This window comes from Anopheles stephensi, chromosome 2, assembly GCF_013141755.1.
Source record: "Anopheles stephensi strain Indian chromosome 2, UCI_ANSTEP_V1.0, whole genome shotgun sequence".
In the NCBI taxonomy this organism is placed as follows: domain Eukaryota; kingdom Metazoa; phylum Arthropoda; class Insecta; order Diptera; family Culicidae; genus Anopheles; species Anopheles stephensi.
Genome location: NC_050202.1, coordinates 92,450,035 through 92,467,316, shown reverse-complemented (window position 1 = coordinate 92,467,316; position 17,282 = coordinate 92,450,035). Strand labels below are relative to the sequence as shown.

The 17,282-nt window shown below is 46.9% G+C and overlaps 1 protein-coding gene across 15 annotated transcripts in view; it reads right to left on the bottom strand.

Moving 5' to 3' along the window:
- Positions 1-3,675: 3,675 nt before the first annotated feature.
- Positions 3,676-17,282, bottom strand: part of LOC118505359 — a 205,486-nt gene continuing 191,879 nt past the window's right edge. For 13 of the 15 annotated variants that reach the window (XM_036041040.1, XM_036041035.1, XM_036041047.1 and 10 more), the window contains 3 exons: positions 5,867-5,984; positions 5,601-5,788; positions 3,676-5,505 (listed from right to left, as the gene is read on the bottom strand). In XM_036041040.1, coding sequence (XP_035896933.1) covers positions 5,147-5,505; positions 5,601-5,788; positions 5,867-5,984 — 665 coding nt within the window. In that variant the 3' untranslated portion in view covers positions 3,676-5,146. The remainder of the gene's footprint in view (positions 5,506-5,600; positions 5,789-5,866; positions 5,985-17,282) is intronic. The other 2 variants (XM_036041048.1, XM_036041050.1) reach the window with 1 other exon arrangement.

The following is a 17,282-nucleotide window of genomic DNA, read 5'->3' as shown; positions in this document are numbered from 1 at the left end:
GGACGATCCGGAGTAAAGCTTTATTTAAACTACCGCGAACCGAACAACTCGGTGGTCAAGTTGGGTTTTTTTGTGTAGTAAAGTTAGCGTAGAAGCGCAGTGTGTGCACTTACTGCCCTGGAAAAAGGATTTATGTTGGTAATGGTTCGTGCTTCACATTGGGGCTTTTCCCATCACGGGGAAAGTGCGCAGTAAACTGAACCGCGATTACTCCCAATAAAATATGACACGGAAAATGTTCAAATTGTTGTCAATCACCTCTGGAAATTGGAGCCAAAAATAAACTCGGCTTTCCCACCTTTCGGCGTGCAAAGTTGTGAAGAAGTTTCGCTGGTAATCGTCCTCGTCACGGATCCCTGCTCTCTTTTGTGTGGGTAAAATTAGCCCCCGTAGTGAGTTGATGGGATGTTTGTTCTAGTTGCGTTTTTCCGTCTTCCTCAAGTTAAAAGTTGTGGACGTTCAAAAATACACAGTTTGAAGTTGGCTGGGACCTTGAGGACGATAAAGAAAATAAGGGAAGAACTGGTACCGCTTCTTACAGCTGAACTTACCTTTTTTGGACTGGAACTCAAGAAGCGGGTTAGAAAGTAGTTGGTCTATCTTTAACACAGTCAAACATTTGGGTTTCTTTTTCTGGTAAGAAACTTAAGAAAACTTTGTGGCCATGCTTTGAACCACATTTGCGTTAGTTTTCGAATGTAGTTCAACATACCCGTAATTGTTTTTCGAAACTCAACCACACTTTTATTCAGTGTTTAGAGGGCCTCAATATTCTCCAAAACTGCAACCAGAAAAACTGCACTTGCACTTGCAGCTTGTAACTTAAAGTTTATGCTATCAGATAAAGCTTTCCAAGAGAGAATCATTTGCGCAAGATATGAAAGAAAGCAAACCAGATTATTGGTCAGCTGCTGAAAGCTAAACCTCAAAAAAGTGCAAAACATTCAGTGGAGAGCTAAAAATAGTTTACTTGAAGTTGTTGGTCGAACTACTTTCTGCGACTGTTCACCCTCTTTCGAAAATGGGAGCACATTCGCTAATTAAGACAAAACGTTGCGAATGGACTCGAGTTGGCATGGAACGGACGCCGGACACGGGAAGGCACGGAATGCTTCTAGTTTTGCTGATGCAGTTGCTGAACGCGTGTGGTAATTGGAGCTTTGGCAAGGAATTTGGAAGAGCTCCGTAGAGACGGCGACGACTGATGGGGATGATTGCTGTGGGTGATTTACGCCTTTCAGAAAAGTTTGTCTTCATCAGTTTTCAGCCATGGATCAACGGCAACATGGCGTATGCAATGCCGTTTGGCAGAGGACGAGGTTCAAATGGACGATTAAAGGTAAATGCACTTTATTCCCCGAGATGGTGGGTGATGAAATGCGAACTTATTGTTGGCAGAGAACGAACGAACGAACGCTGGCAGATTAATTTTCCAGCCAAGGGTCTGGGAAAGCTCTCGACGGCGGGTACAGCAGAGGCGATGATTGCAATGGATCCTGTTTTCGTATGTGGCAGGTTGGGCGAGTGGTGCAAGTCGCTAAACAATAGAAGGATGAAGCGGAAAACCCCAGCGCTCGGAATAGTCTGTCAGCTGCAGGTTAAGGATTTTACATCGAACGGAACCTCACCGGGACGGATAAGGAATCGGAGGACTTCGAAGCAATAAACACTGGCACGTACGTGCGGAACCGATAACAAAGTGCAAATCTCATGTCCTCTTCCGCTTCCTTTTGCTTTCTTGCCGTCAGGGTCGGTCCTTACGGTCGTGATCGTGTAACAGGCCAATTGCATCCGGCCCGAGCAATCACGATGTACAATAGTCGCTTGCTGAGGGAGCCTTCCAAGCAAAACAGGTGAGAGCTACCTTGAACCACCGAGCGATGGAGCGATTTTCGCGCCCAACTCGTCGAAGGTGGGGATTGAAATGAAAATTGATATGGAAATCGTTTGCACGTGCCGTATTCTCATGCCAACTTGCCAGCGGGCAGTGGGCCAATCGGCATCCGGCCATTCGGAAGAAATGAAAACCGAAAAAAGGAAAAGCTTATACATCCGGTGCTGGATTAGGACGGCGTGCATGTATGTATGTCCGTGTGCTAGGGAGACAGAATGCTGACCAATCATCGGAGGGAATCGATGCGATGTCCGGTGTGCATGTATGTGTAAAGTGGATTTTGGTCGGCGAAACGAAGTGAAAAAAGAAAACTACTGCGATATAATCCCCCAATGCCCATTGACCTTTCTCCGACCGAGAAGTGAGTATTAGAACTCACGGACGGTCACTTCCCGGAGGTTCAGCACGTAAGCACATCTAAATAAGCACGTATAAGCATTGACACTTCACTTCCATCCAACCAACAACGTCCACTCACGGAGCCGTTGCCGGTGGGACTGACTGTCCAGGTGGTTCCCACCGAGAGATCATCATTTTTCCGACCTCGGACGGCCACCATCGAAGAAGCCAATTAGATGCTGAAGAGCAGAGTTCTACGCCATATTTCCAAATCAAATCGCTAAGAAATGCTTCCATTATCGGTGCGAAGTGTCCCATTCAGGACGGTTGGCTGGGGCGTGCGCGTGTGTGTCCTAAGACGGGATTTGTGTTGGATCAGAAGGACAAACTGGCAATTTTGCATTCGCCCCACCGTAACGCAAGCAGGAAGAATAGAGATGAAAATGGAAATTTATTCAATCATCCTCCACATTGATATTCATGCGTAATGAACCTCTCGAACGCCCGGAAGTGTCCCGGGGAGAGCGTCCGCGTGAGTGTATGTGTGCGTCCCGTGATTTCGCTCCGAGGTTGGCAGCTTAAGCACGTAAAGTTAGCTCCGAAAGGGTTGTTGTGACTTGACGGCGAAATCAGAACACGGACCCGCAACCATACATAATTTGGGAAATATTCTGGCGTGTCTGCTTCCGGGCATAAGATTCGCGGTTGGATCACTGCTCCGGACCAGGTCCCGATGAGTAGTGGCACAAACAAGGGAACTATGAGCGGTGAGCATGTGGCGCGCTCTCAACGTTCCGAGTTCGGTTTATACGATTTTGAATATGTTTAGAACCTTAGCACCGCTCTAAGGTACACAGCGCTTGCAATCGAGGAAAACTTCAAGCTCAGCTCTGCCCATAACTTCCAGTGAAATTGTTGTAGTTGTGGGTCTGTATTTGATTTGTTTAATGGAATGAAAAAGTATCGATTTATTGGAAAGGCCGTTCTTTGTCTCCTCCCCATTCCGAAGTTATATCGCATTAAAACCATTACGATGAATTATCTTTGTGTGTGTGTCTGTATGTTGAAAAATGGAGAAAAAGTTTCCACCTTCCAAGGGAAAAGCGAAGGACACTCGAGCTCGATGCGAAGCGAGGATCCTTCTGTGAAGGACAAATCGCTGCAGGCGTACGGAGAATTTCGCGTTCTGCCGAGGCGCTTGGGACATACGGGGACATACGAAAATGAAAGAATAATATGTCCTCCAAACACACACATTGCATGTGCTGGGTTGCGGATGCAGTACAGCGGAACTTTTTTATGCACAAAGAATTCTTGGAAGCAAAACATTTTAAATCACTTACCAGGGAGGATAGGAAATCGATGTTACTTACATACATTTACGGGTCGTCTTTCGGATCCATCTTCACCGCCAGCCAGGCCCGAAATCGTTGGCCGAATAGTTTCAAGTTCTCCTACGCGTTAGTCGTTTATTTTCAATGTTTATGAACCATCTCACACATGAACCGGGTTTGCCATTTAACGGATGATGATAATGGTTTTCTTGTCTTGCTGTCTGCTGCTTTCAGCGAATCTTCACACGCACTCGTTCCACTCCAATGTTTGATGATTGTTGTAGGTTTGTTAGATTTGTGTTGTTTTGTTTCCGTTTCTTTTCGTTTTTGGTTTGCTTTTGGTTTTGATTTATACAGAGAGAGATTATTTGATTTATTTTGCTTGCATTTCGCACTTACGTTCTCCCCCTTTCTTCACGAGATAAAATATGTCAAAACAAAAACCGCTTTACTCAGTTAGTTTGCTTTCTGCCTCTGCCTGTTTTCTTTTGTTTTTTCTTTAGTAACTAGGGGGGGGGGAGCTTCTGTTTGTAACTTGGGTGTGTGTTGTGATTTGAGTTCCGTTCAAAATGAGCTGAGCCACCGTTAGCAAGTGTTTAGTTTGCTCGAAATAATTATTCGACTTCCTGTATTGCCTACGATTTGAATCTAGTTTAGCCTTCATGTTCTTCTCTCGCTTTTCCCTTTCTTTTTCTTCTGTTACTCTTTGCTAAAATGAAGAGGAAAGTGGGGGAAAATTCTGCTGCATAATTACACGCTCGTCTGTGGGGGGATTTTCCACCTTCCACACGTTTGATTTAATCATCGACTTCACACATTGCATTATAGCTACTTTTGTTCACAAACTCGTTTCGTTTCTTGTAAGTTTTTTTTTGTTTCTTTCGTTTGTTCGCCTTTGTTCGTAATGTTTGCCTCTGTTTCTTACTAAAATTCTTACAGTTTATCTGGATTTATCTGGGCTTGTTTCATTACTGGTTTTACATTTTTCACTCGTGTATGCTTTCACTATCTTACACCGCTTTCGCGTTCCGTGTCACTCGGTTTAAGTCTTAATTATCGCATCCCGGGAACTAAATGCGCTCTTTCTCCTGCAACCCATTTCAAGACATGAAACGGAAAAATATTGACTAACTTACCTAATTTATCTTACTCGCTAGGATTCTCCGAATCCAGTACATCATAATCCAGATAGTGTAGTTGTGTTCCTTCACTTCTATATCTAGCTCGCTTTCCTTCTCTCTTGCACGCTCTTTCTCTCTCTGGCTTCATGTTCCCCGCGTACCACTACCAATGCTATTGGCCACACACTACCACTCAGTGGGGCTTATCATTGAATTTAAATATTAGTTTAATTATTATGAAGTAGAAACTTAACATTTATACATTTACAGTTCCGGTCCGTACGTTGTCCGGTGTCGTCTCACTTGCAAACGGGCCTTGGTTGTGGAGTTGGGTGCACATTGATTACATATGCTCAAAGGACGCTCGCTGCTATAGTCTCGTTGACCTGCCCGTATGACTTCAAGTCCTCGGGCGATTAAAAAGAGTGTCTCGTGCTTTCCTGCGGCGGGGAACAAGATCATCTCGACTGGGTGCGCACCGAGTCCTGGCTGGGTGGCTGGAGCCGATCGGGCGCTGTACTTCGCGCCGGTAGTGCAATCCGGAGATGGGTGCCGATCGAAGCCAGTGTCAGTAGTACGTAGCCGGTTGCCTTAGAGTGCCGCAGTGCTCCGAACGAAGCTGCTAGCCGACGGATGTGGACAAGGAAGTTGGCGATCGTTGTGGTGAGCAGGAAACGCACCGTTTCGAGCAGGTTTGATATGAAGAAGATTAATTTGCTAACGTTACAACTATTTAATGATACAAAGAGAAGGATAAGTGCTTGATGCGTCGGACACGGCACGCCACTGCTCGTCTGCATTGCAGCCGGATGTTCGCCTGCGGGATCGGGGTAACGAGACGGAGAGAGAACGGAAATCGGAAACGGTTCAGTGAGGATCGATTGCGGACGCGCCACGTTGGCCTTGTCTTACCGTTTAAAACGTGAACCTGTACACTGGCGGATATCGCTCCGGTCGGGACGCAGGTGTAATTGCCCGAGTCGCGTAGCGTGGCCCGGGTGAGCATTAGCCGACTGCTGGTGCCGCCTTCCGTTTTCTCCGTCTCCAGGCTGATGCCACCGCGGGCAGAGTCAAAGTCAACGATCGATACGCCATGGTACCTGGATGGGGGAGATACAAGACGACGCGTGCTTTACCGCAAGTAAACCGTAAGAGGGTGCTAATAGACACACACGTACCACGAGATGGACGATGCATGGACGTTCACAACACACGACAGCGAGATGGTGCTGCCCTTCTTGACGTGCACCTCCTGGGAGCCGATTATCTTAGCACGGGCGGCTGTTGAGAGAAAATCTATAAGTGACGCGGTGAAGTTTATCAGGAAAAGAATGGACTTGTGTTACTCTATTGGCAAATTCTGGAAACTATCGGTCAGTACACACCACTAGACAGTGATTGGGAGTTTGAAGGAGGGTTACGGGTAAGCTGGAAAGGAACAGCTGCGGGATGTACGAACAAACTCAAAGAAACCAAACAAGAAAAACGAAAACAGTTCGTAGCTTCGTACAGCCACTTAATCAGTGGTCGCAATTGGATTGAAGTTGGTTACATTGAGCGAGTTAATGATTGCGCATTCGGACGCCAGCTGCGGAAGCTCGCCGGAACAGTATTGCATCGATAATTGTGTTATACTGGTGGTTCCCGGGTTGCATCTGCCCGACGATTGATTGGACGCAACAAACATGAAGCACCCTTTATTGCACCAATTTCGATGTCAAATTCAAACTTCTGGACCAAAATCACGTGTGACTTGTGTAGGAATGATAAAAAAATATTTTATCCCTTTCAAATAAATGCACACACACACGCACACAAAGAATCAATCAAATCAGCCTTGATAAGTGGGACCGAAAAAAGGCCAAACTGCAAACTAGAACTGAGCGTAAAATATGAGCCAAAACCGTCCATTGCGTGCGGAGCAGTCACGGTTCCACATCTGGGGACAGACATGCATTTTATCGCGCCGGGAAGTTGGTTTTTTGACAGCCCATGCGGAAATGCGAATCGTTTTAATTCGTCCCCGTTTACGCTGCAGAGAAAAAAGGATTTGGGGGGCCTGTATTCAGCTTTGCTCCAAGCGGATGGAACGGTTGATGACATGAGCTCGGTCAGTGACAGGGATCCACAGCTTCTTTGTACTGTGTTGCATGACGGACACAGCACAGCGACACGGCCGAATGGTCCCTCTAGCTGTGCTCCGTATTGGCTCCCTTATGCAGCTGCTATTGGCTTAGTTAGTAGCCAGCCCACCAAAGGACGGTAGTGGGTCCGCTTTTTTGTTGCTCATCTGCTCATCTGAATTGAGATAATCCTAGCCATCGATGATATCCTCGATGGACACACCGGGCGTTCGGGCGGTGTTTTTTTTTTGCGAAGTATTCCTTTCTTCTTCTACATAGTGCATGTGTGCTGCGCTCGATGGAAAACGGTCAAAAATTAGAATAGTTTGTGCAGGACATATCGTGCAGCAGTAATTTCGACACGTTTCGCTTGTGTACTGTGTGTCGCTTTTACAGACGACGGTTCGAACTGCACTGAAACTTTCCACGGTACGCTTTTGTCGTGTCCGGGGGTGTCGAAGCAAACCATTGTGCTGGCCCAGCTTGTGCCTCGTACACAATGTGCCAATGATGAACGCGAACACACACACACAGACAGACGGGATGGAACGGGAACGTGAACCCGGAGGGGTGGCTAGTGTTCCGGAACTTATTCCGAGTGCAAATTGTACGAGTTCGAGCATGCTATTGATAAATTTGCACACGTATGACAGATATGTTTCGGTGGCTTTTCTAATTGGACCTATTCCACGGAGTCGGAAATATTGCCAGACCAGAGTGGAAATCGATGAAAAATGTCGGGGGCAGCTGGCGTAACGTTGGGGAGTAGCGTGTTGTAACCGGGAGCGAACGAAAGTCAAACAAAGTTTCGTCTGTTGCTTAAATGTGATGCAAATTTGCCAAGAATTTTTATCAACTCGCAACGGATCGGAAAGTTGCAGTGCAGCAGAGCGTATGCTTTACAATCGAGTAGTTTGATGCTTAATTCTAAACGTGGAACATCCAATTTATGTTTCACAACTAGCACTGAAGCTTTATAACTCGGAACTGTAAAGTTATTTTAATAATAGTTGCGCACATCCCTCTTTTAGTCGCTCTTGTACGTGGAATTGATCCCGGATGAGAAAATTACAGCAAACAAAGGAATTGGTTTATTTGTCATTCATAGAATCTGTAGCAATTCAGCAGTAGCACTATGCAGGGGGCGTAGGTTAATAAATAATTAAAATCATAGAGATACTAGTTCCCGGAGTTCTAATGACGCAACGCAGCTCAATATGCTTCTACCGGCTGTGTAGTGTGCTCTGTAGAAGCTGATAACACTATTATCGTTCCGAATGAAAATGATTACGAGCACCAGCTCCATATGCACACACCGTATTCACAGTTGCGATTAATCATAATTTGTTAAGCGGCACTAGATTACAAAACCCACCAGCGTGCAATTGCTGCGCTGTTTATTTATCTTATGCTTTTCACACAAAATGGCATTCTTCGGTGGGCATACCTGCTACAATGGGCATACACACGCCCGTTCACAAGGGGTGGAACATCGCCATCACCGTGGCGCTCGAGGCTTCGGGGCGGTGAACTGATACTATCGCTACGCGGAACCCGACTGCTCGTCCTCACATTCCGGGAATCTTTTTTTCGCCCTCCCGGCCCGGGTGAACACCGACCCAAACCATGCACCAGGGCGATAAAAGACGGATAATGACAGGATAAAACAGTGGTTAGCGCCAAGGCGAAATAAATAAGAGCAATCTTCTCCGTCTGTTTGTCTGTCTGTGACGGCGGTGTTCGGCAGGCGCCGACCGCGCCAGCATCATCATCATCGCCATCATTGTGCGCCACAAGCAGTTCTGTGCTGTAATAATGGGAGGCATTAAAAGTTGCCGCTCATTCCTTTGGCGGATTGAAATACTTTCGATTTGTTCCCCTCTGTCTATGCCGGGGTTTTCCGCTTATCCGTAAGCCCGTGACGCTCGGGAATTTGTGCGCCAGTCAGAGCATGCAACAAGGTACGGCACAGGATTCAGTGTGTTCAGAATGATAGGGTACGGTGTGCCATTAGTTGTATGTGTGTGAGAGTGGATTAAGGGGGTGAAGTGGGAACAGTGGTAAATGGGATAAAGATCTGCCGTTTGTTCCAATGCTCGATCAATGATCTTGGTTCGTTGTACGGCAAGGGAAATAAAACGGAGAGCATATAATAACGTTAGCAAAGGAGTACGTTAGCCTTGCGCAGGAATGGAGAACGAGGAGCAGGAGGAGGAGGAGTGTGAGGGAAAACATAACTGAGCATAAACATCCTAGGCTTTGGACTGTTTGCTTCGTTTGCACAGCGAAACGAACGCGAACAGGGAATCGTACGAGCGAGCAAATGTGCGAACGTGCCCCATCGAAACCGAGCAACCGGCGGTGTTCCATGTTCCATGTTCGGTTTGCCAGATTATGAGCTTTTATTCGAACACACACACACACACATACACTCAGCCACCCACCCACGACGGGAAAGGATGAGGGATGGGGTTACACTTTTTATATCTTTTAATATATGATTTACGATTTACGTTTGGTAGAGATAGCACAAACAATAAATGGTTTTAAAAGCGGCACTGGCCAGGCATGCTGGGACGATCTATGGAACAATTGCATCAGCGATCATTTGTTTTCGATGGAGTGCTGGTTTCGGGAAATCTTCTTTCGGGAAATTTTAAAAGAGCGAAAACACGTGCACTACACTCGCCACGGTGAGCCTTTTTTGTGTGTGTGTTGTGCTGGCGGATCCGAGAAAGTAGACTGGCGAATGGTTTTAATGGAGTTATAAAGCTACTGGAATCCGATCGCACTGGTTTTGGTGGGATGGAAGCGGGTTTAAGTTTTGCTTCCACAACATCGTATGCGTACTCTCGGTGGTACGCGGCTCACATTTACCAGGCCAGGAAGCAGACGGATTGAAATCGATGGGCACGCGCTTGGGGAGAAAGGTTTATAAATCACGAGTGGATTAAAACGGGAGAGCGCTGCAGAAATATGCGTACAAGCGAAGGGGATTTGTACGAATTCGTTGAACAACCGAAATGAATTAGATGGTGGTTACGTGATACAACGGCACTCCGGTCTCGGTGCTGCTTAATTTGGTCGATGCGAAGGCCTCGCCGCGGAGGTGAAGTACTGGGCGCCTCCATTGAAAATTGACCAAATTTAAAATAAAATTACTATAATACAATATTTTGTTTGCCACTCACATTTTGCAACCGGAATCGTTTACTAAGCCAGTGTAGCTCATGTGCAGCCATGTCAACAGGCATTTTCATCATTACGGTCTTATTTATGCACACCTTCCGCTCTTATGCTTATCCAAAGCCACTCCAGCCGAGCTGCGCAAAAGTTTCGCACCACTGTGAACTGTTTCGAAGCGAAGACCGTCCGTTCGTTCCTAACGGACGAACACGCAAAGCATGCAGCTGCAATAAGTATGAGGTATGACTGGGAAATGTTTTGCATAATAGTGAAAAATTAAAGACACACAAAACCATCAATTTAGCTGCCGACTTTTGCATTCTGAAAGGCAATCGTAGACCTCCGTTGAGGAGAAGTCTACTCTCGGAAAGTCAGCGGATTTCGTGCCGGTGTTTGCATTTCGGTGCCTTTTGCTGTCCCCGTTTTGGTCGCTCGTTCTAGCTACCTCCAATTGCGTCGGGATGATTCTTTTATTTAGCGTTCAATTGAAGGAACACTTCCGGGGCAACATCGACGCTCGGTCGTACGGGAGGTATCGTTGCTCCCACGGGAGCAAGTTCAGCACCAAGCGTATCATTATGTTTTTAGCATTCATAGCTCATACATAAACACCGAAGCAACAAAACACTGTTGAATACGGGGCCAACGCCAACACACGACGAGCAACTAAATGTGTGAGTGTGCTTTTGAGCAGTGCTTGGTCTGTAGCTTACGTCTTGTACAAACAAATAAATCCTTTGCCAACTTCCATCACGACAGGCGGATTGCGTGAAGATCTAGTTCTGCAAAAAAAGTTTCCCACTTTTGCGACGTGGGCGAACCAGCAAGTGGAGCAAGTAGCAGAAAACAAAACCTGCGGTTTCGTTTGCCGGTAGGTCACGATGAAGGAAAACTTTGTGTGTGTGTGTTGTTTCTATATTTTTTGTTGTTTGCAAAATCGGGCAGCCAGCGAGAGAATGGGCAAGAACAAATGAATTCTACGCCCGTTACAGCAGTCGAACGATCGATCGGCCAGGCTAGGAATGTAATTTTTCTTTCCATTTCCAGCATTGTGCGGTGTGGCATTAGCAGTTCTCGGACTGATTCCTTACGAAGCTAAACGGAATCCTTGCCAAACTCGGGGTCACAAAAAATGGGTCGGGCAGGACAGGCAGAAAGAGCCAGCAAGCATCACGTAATCACGAGCGCCGTCGGTACGAGGGACATCATATAAAACAAAATGGAAAATGGTGGTTTGCGTGCATGTAAACGGCCGCACTCTGGTGTTGAAACGGGCACTCTTCCGTACCGGTTGGGGTTGGGTGGGAAAATTAGGGGTGTTCCTTTCTTTAGCTATCGCGCCATCGTTAATATCACTTCACGCTGCATAAATTAGAACCGACAGTGATAGTTCCATCGTGTGCGCGCGGGATCGTGACCAGCCTCGTCCTGGCTGGTCTCACCGAGGAAGGGTGCTACCCGTGGGGTGTGCAATGGGGGAGATATACTACTTTAATTTGAGTTTAATTTGCATGTCAACCCGCCGCTTCGCCAAACGTGATTGTTACCACCACCATCTACCAAGCGATGCTACCACACACAAGGGTTCTATGTAGTTTGCTGCTGATTTGCCTTTGGACCTTCCAAACAATCTACGGCCAGGAGGGAGGAAGATTCCGAGAGGCACGGCACGGTGCTGTCGGATGCAGAGTGTTATTTATTGAAAAGCTCGTTCGCTTGCACGGACGCCTCGCCGAAGAGTCAGCGGCTTGTGCCGTGGTGTCATTAAGGTGCAGTGTGCATGCGTGCGTGCATAACATTGGAAAATAGTCTCCCCCGACCGCCCCATCGGGAATGGGATGGAGAAGGAGGGCCGAGCATGTGTGTGAGTGTGTTGCTTTCTCGATTGACAATTTCAATTTTTATCAAGCCACTCCTTCCTCGGCCCGCTGCCCGTGCGAGCATTTCCCGGGGAAAAACACACGCACGGGCGTTCGGTTCATTTTATTCAGTCTCATTTCGGTGTGAGTTGATGGGGTGTTATTTTATGTTTTCTTTTTTCTCTCGCTCTTTCTCCGCGCTCTCTTTCTCTCTCCCTCTCACGTTGCGTCGTAATAGTCTTGCTGCTATCCGGTGCATAGTTCCCACGATCGTATCAGCCGTTGCAATCGGCGTTGACTACGTGCATTGTACGTATGCACCAAGAGCAGCGACTCTGTGGGACGGTAAGTAGCAAGCGCACTTTAATGATTATAAATTGAAAATGAATTTTAATGAAAACATGCAACGCTGCAACAAATGAACACCGATGGTGAGTGTATACTCCACAAACAGAGAGAGAGAGAGAGAGAGAGAGAGAGAAAGAGAGAGCGAGAGTGCGAACGAGATTGTGTGCCCGTTTGAGTAAACAGAGGAAAAAGTTGTACGTGGAAAATGTGCTTCTTTTGTTGGCCAGTAGAGTATTTTTTAGTTTAGCTGAATTATTATGTTTTATAGTTGTTTCCTAAGGGAACTTTCTCTTCATCATCAGAAGTCCCGGGGCTTTGTTATAGAAAAGTCCACCAAATTGTGTCGCCCATCAGTCATCAGGCTTGGTGTTGGTTTATTTTCGACGTCACGCCCAACCTGTCTGTCTTCTTGTTTGTTTTGTTTATTTAAGGGCGTTTACGTGTGTGTGTTTGTGGATGTGAAAATTGTATCATATCAACCTTGCGGTAGCGTGACAGAAAAGATTACGTTTGTTTGTTTTCCAGGTTTGGGTCACTGCCCGGGCGGGAAATAAATTGTACCGAGCGCGATAACATAATCAAAGGATTATTCGTCATATAATAACACCACCATACAAATAACCCCATTGAGTAGAGAAGTTTTAAAACAGTATAAAACACGAATCGTCTATCACACTCACTCATCTTATTAGGGATAAGATCGATAGATTTGTGAAATAGAACAAAAGGGGCCTACTTTGTGTCCATCGGCCCGCTAGATTTTTTTTTTTTGCAATCGCACCCTGCATTGACGAACGATTTTAATCTCGTTACGTAAACGCAAAGATAATGGAGCATAAAATTGATCCGAGTGTACAGGCTGCCCAAAATACAATAAAAAATCTCCCAGCAGAAAGGGCAAAGGTATTGTAAATCGCTTTTTTGTTTCGATGCTACCAATGTATTTAATCCATCCCTGTAGAACTCTACAGCTTGATGGGTGGTAGGGATTTAGGGCCGCGAGTAGGAGCCCCGGCGTGTTTACGTCATTGGGCTGTGTTTTGTTGGTCGACACAAAATCATCTCGTAAATGAAATAAAATCATACACTGGGCGGTACATTTCAGCGTGCAGGAACACTCCACACCACAGAAAAGTCGTTAGATAAACGATAATGATCACCAGTTCGGTCCGAAATCAATGCTTGGCGCGCTGTTTTTTGCAGTCTTAATTCCCCATAATCCAGACAAGACTTGTGTGCGGTTTGGGATTTTTTCTTTTTTATCACCCGAAAACCCCAAGTAAAAGCCCCTATGTTGGAGCTGGTGTGTGCTGGCGAAAGTCACTTTTGCACCTGCAACGGAAGCGACCTCATAATTCAGCTGCAAACACTTGCCGAAAACATGTTCACCCACGGAAGACAATGGCCCAGTGGCGGCGAAAGCTTTCTGGAAATGTACTGGAAACCTCTGCCCGTTGCAAACATTCCAGTCGATGCTATTCGTCCCATCCGCTTCCAAGTCCAAGTGCGAAATGGAATTTAAAGAGTGTTTTTTATGCACCTCCTATCCGTTGGGTGGTCCGATTTATGCAGAGTTGCATTAAATTAAGCAAAAATAGTAAAAAAGGATATAAAGCACGGTGGTGCAAAATCAACCACCACCGACGCGAGAGCTTTCCCACCGAGGCGGTGAGTGTTAAATGGGTGGAAAATAAAGTTATTCGATTCGGTCGTACCCGGCGCTTATAATATCATTATAATTATCCCACCATATCTGGCCGCGGGATGAGACCAGTTGTCCCGGGGAGCACACTACACCAAAATCAGACTTTTGCATTTGCATCGAAGGTCGTTCCTTGATGGTGTGTGTGTGTGCGTTCTCACGGCAAAGGAGTAAGGCTTTGCATCGGTTGTCCTCACCGATGGATAACGGTGGGAAACGACAAGAGGAGAAGAAGGGTTTATCGGTTGTCCTCACCGATGGATAACGGTGGGAAACGACAAGAGGAGAAGAAGGGTTTATGCGTATTGGAGTGTGGTATAACGGAATTTTACTTCCTTTTTTACAGGTAACTCCCTTGTAGTCCTGCCCGTAGACTTCCATGAACGTTGGATCCATTACTCCGTATTTTGGTCGAATTCGGTTATCCTTTTTCGGTACTCTCCCAGGACTCGGTCAAACATGGTGGCAGTGTTTTGCAGGGTCGAGATAATACACAGCTTTGGTGCTTCGTGACCCGATCAAGTTCATTTCGGACCACACACCCAGGCCAATCCATTGGGGGATTGAGAGGGAATGTTGATAAAGGTGAACCTTTACCCATAGGCTTACTGAATTTTCGAGTGGATAAAGTAGTTACGCAGTAGAGAGTCAGTGGGTGTGTGTGTGTGTGTGAGAGAGGGAAAGATGGAGATGAAGAGAATGAAGCGAGTGTATGCATATGCATGGAATATAAACAAATTGGTCAACGCAGAACGCAGACAGCGGACTGCTGACGCTGGCGAACCCGATGAACGTAATGAAGCTTCCATGTTTTGGGAAACGGCTGCCCGGCCAGTAAACCGAGGGGACAAAGTTCTCTCGCTAGGGTCTTCCCAACGGGACGACCGGGAGCATGGTGCATGGTGTTTGATAAATTGTTTAAGCAAATTTTAAAGCGTACCGGTCCATAAATAATACCATTAAAAATCACTTTCCCGTACCGAAACAACGCCATATATTTCACAGCCCTGGCTACTGTTGGGAATAGGTCACACATGGAACCGACCGAGCACAGTGCCGGGAGAGTGTATGTTGAAGTGTATTTGAGAGAGGAAGAAAAAAGCCTGGAACAAACCAGAAATAGTTTAGGTGGATGTGCTATTTTTTATTGTACGCAAGGCTAAGGGTCTCACGCAGCAACATTCCGGGAAGCTGGGGTCGAGTGAAAAAACAATCAACTACACTTGTTAGTTCACCCCTTTGGAACAGACGGGCAGGACACACGGGCGGGCGGACGAAAGGGTCTTGTTTGTGATGTAATGTATTTATAATGCGCTGTGTCGTGGCCAGGAGATGCAAATTTATTCCCAGCGCTACTATTAGGCTAGTTGTGGCGAGCCTTTTGGGAGTGCTTAAAACTTTGTTTTTCCGCGTGTTTCTCATCCTCATCAACGTCACAGGTGCACAGGCTTACCGAGCCCGAGCGCCAGCAAAGATTAGAAGCGATGGTCAATAATAATGAGTGCTAGCAAAGATTAGCGTGGCATTGATTTATGGTGCGACCTCGGAGCGATGATAGTACCGGACGGCAAGTTTTTCAAATTCTCTCCTGCAAGGGCCATGTCGCGCCAAATCCCACGGTTGTCCCGTGCCAATGTGTCTGATGATAAGTTATTTGTCGGGATGCAGCATTGGCCCGGAAAATGCAGCTTTTCTGCCCGTGTCCGTGATGGGTCCGTGTTGCGTTTTTCCCATGCCTGTCGGATTAAGCGTGCAGTGTTCAATTAAAACCCCGGCTACTGTTATTAACTACAACTATACACACGTGGCTGCCGGTCGGATCGGGTGGCGGGCGCAGGGTATTAAACAATTTATTGGAGGAAAACGCGGAATGTGCGAGGATTTCACTCCTTTTCGGTGCTTGGTTCTGGGGCGAAAGAATCCTCGCGTATCGTGATCGGGCATCGATGGTAGAATCTAGCTTTCGCTGTGATTAAGCCCAGCAAGAGTCAGCAAAAACAGGCTTCCAGGATCCAGATGCGGATGGGGCTCAGTCGCTGGGGAACGGAAAGGGAGGCGAGAATTTAAGAGCATTAAATTGAGTGCAATGATGCGGATCAGTAATGAATCTCGAATGATTGCACTTTGCGGGGCGGCAGGTTAAGCCTTCCGCGGATCCTGCCGAGGCTTCCCTCATAAATAGTGCATTCGCGACCGTGCACGAGCCGCATCGGTTGGATCAGCATTAATCCTTAGCCCCGTGGCTCACAGGTGAAACTCGGGCAAAACAGCTTCCAGGGGTAAATTAAGTACGCACATATTAGTCAAAACGATCTTAACAAGCGCTTTGCTTTAGCACACGCGTTGCATTAATGCCTGTGAGCGTGCGCCCCCAGTCCCAGTGAGTCGGAGCTCGCTGCGCGCTCCGCATAAATCCTCTATTAGCAAGGTAAATTTCACCTAATTGGGATCTCATCAACGGAACTGATCACCGAGTCGAGTCGGGTTGCGCTACTCCTCCTTCTGGGTAAGCGCTTTGAAGTTCGGTGGTTGGCACTTCGCGAGGGCTTCTCCATGGCCGGAAATTGTTACTACAAACGACCACAGCCACGCGGTGACAGAGGATTAACAAAACGATGCATCCGGGCGGACGACTTGCTTCCCGAAGATGTATTTGTGTTGCGCGAGTTGAAGTTGAAGAGGATTGCGAAAGCTCTCTCGCTCGGTGCAGCCGTGCCACGACGGAACCACGACGGTTGGTGGGATTATTTATTCAAATTTATGATCGTTCCCGTGGGAATGTCCCCGAGCTCGGCTTGTGTCCTTGTGTCCCCGTGTGACGATGACGATGATGATGACGAGTACGACGTTGTTTCGGTGTGCAGCGATACGCAAGAGTGGGAGAACGGGTCGGAAACCCTAAACCCAAAAGCAACATATTTATGCACATGAAAAGACGCTTATTTATCATTCGCCATTGTTTTGACGTTTAAGTAATTGCGTTCTGCATGTACGGTGCGCAATGCCACCCTGTTTGCTTGACAGTGGGGTCCGCGTGGTGTACTCGTTTGTGGTGGCATCAATCCTTCCATTTCAGTGTTTCTTGCCCGCCCAAACCACAGTCCGAAGAAAACGGCGGGCGAAATTGGAAATGGTTCAGTTTTTGGGGAGCAAACTTTCATATGGCGCGCGCCCTCGTTTGTGTATGTGTGTGTGTGTGTGTGTGTGTGTGTGTGTGTGTGTGTATTTGGGGGAAAATAAATGTATACTTAAGCCGCCGGAAAGGGTTGGGCTGTGGTGCGTCATGCACATTGCCCGATATGTAACGGCAGCAGCAGCAGCAGCAAGTTGTCCTTTCTGTCACTCGAGCTCGGGCTCAAAACACACGACAGATAGA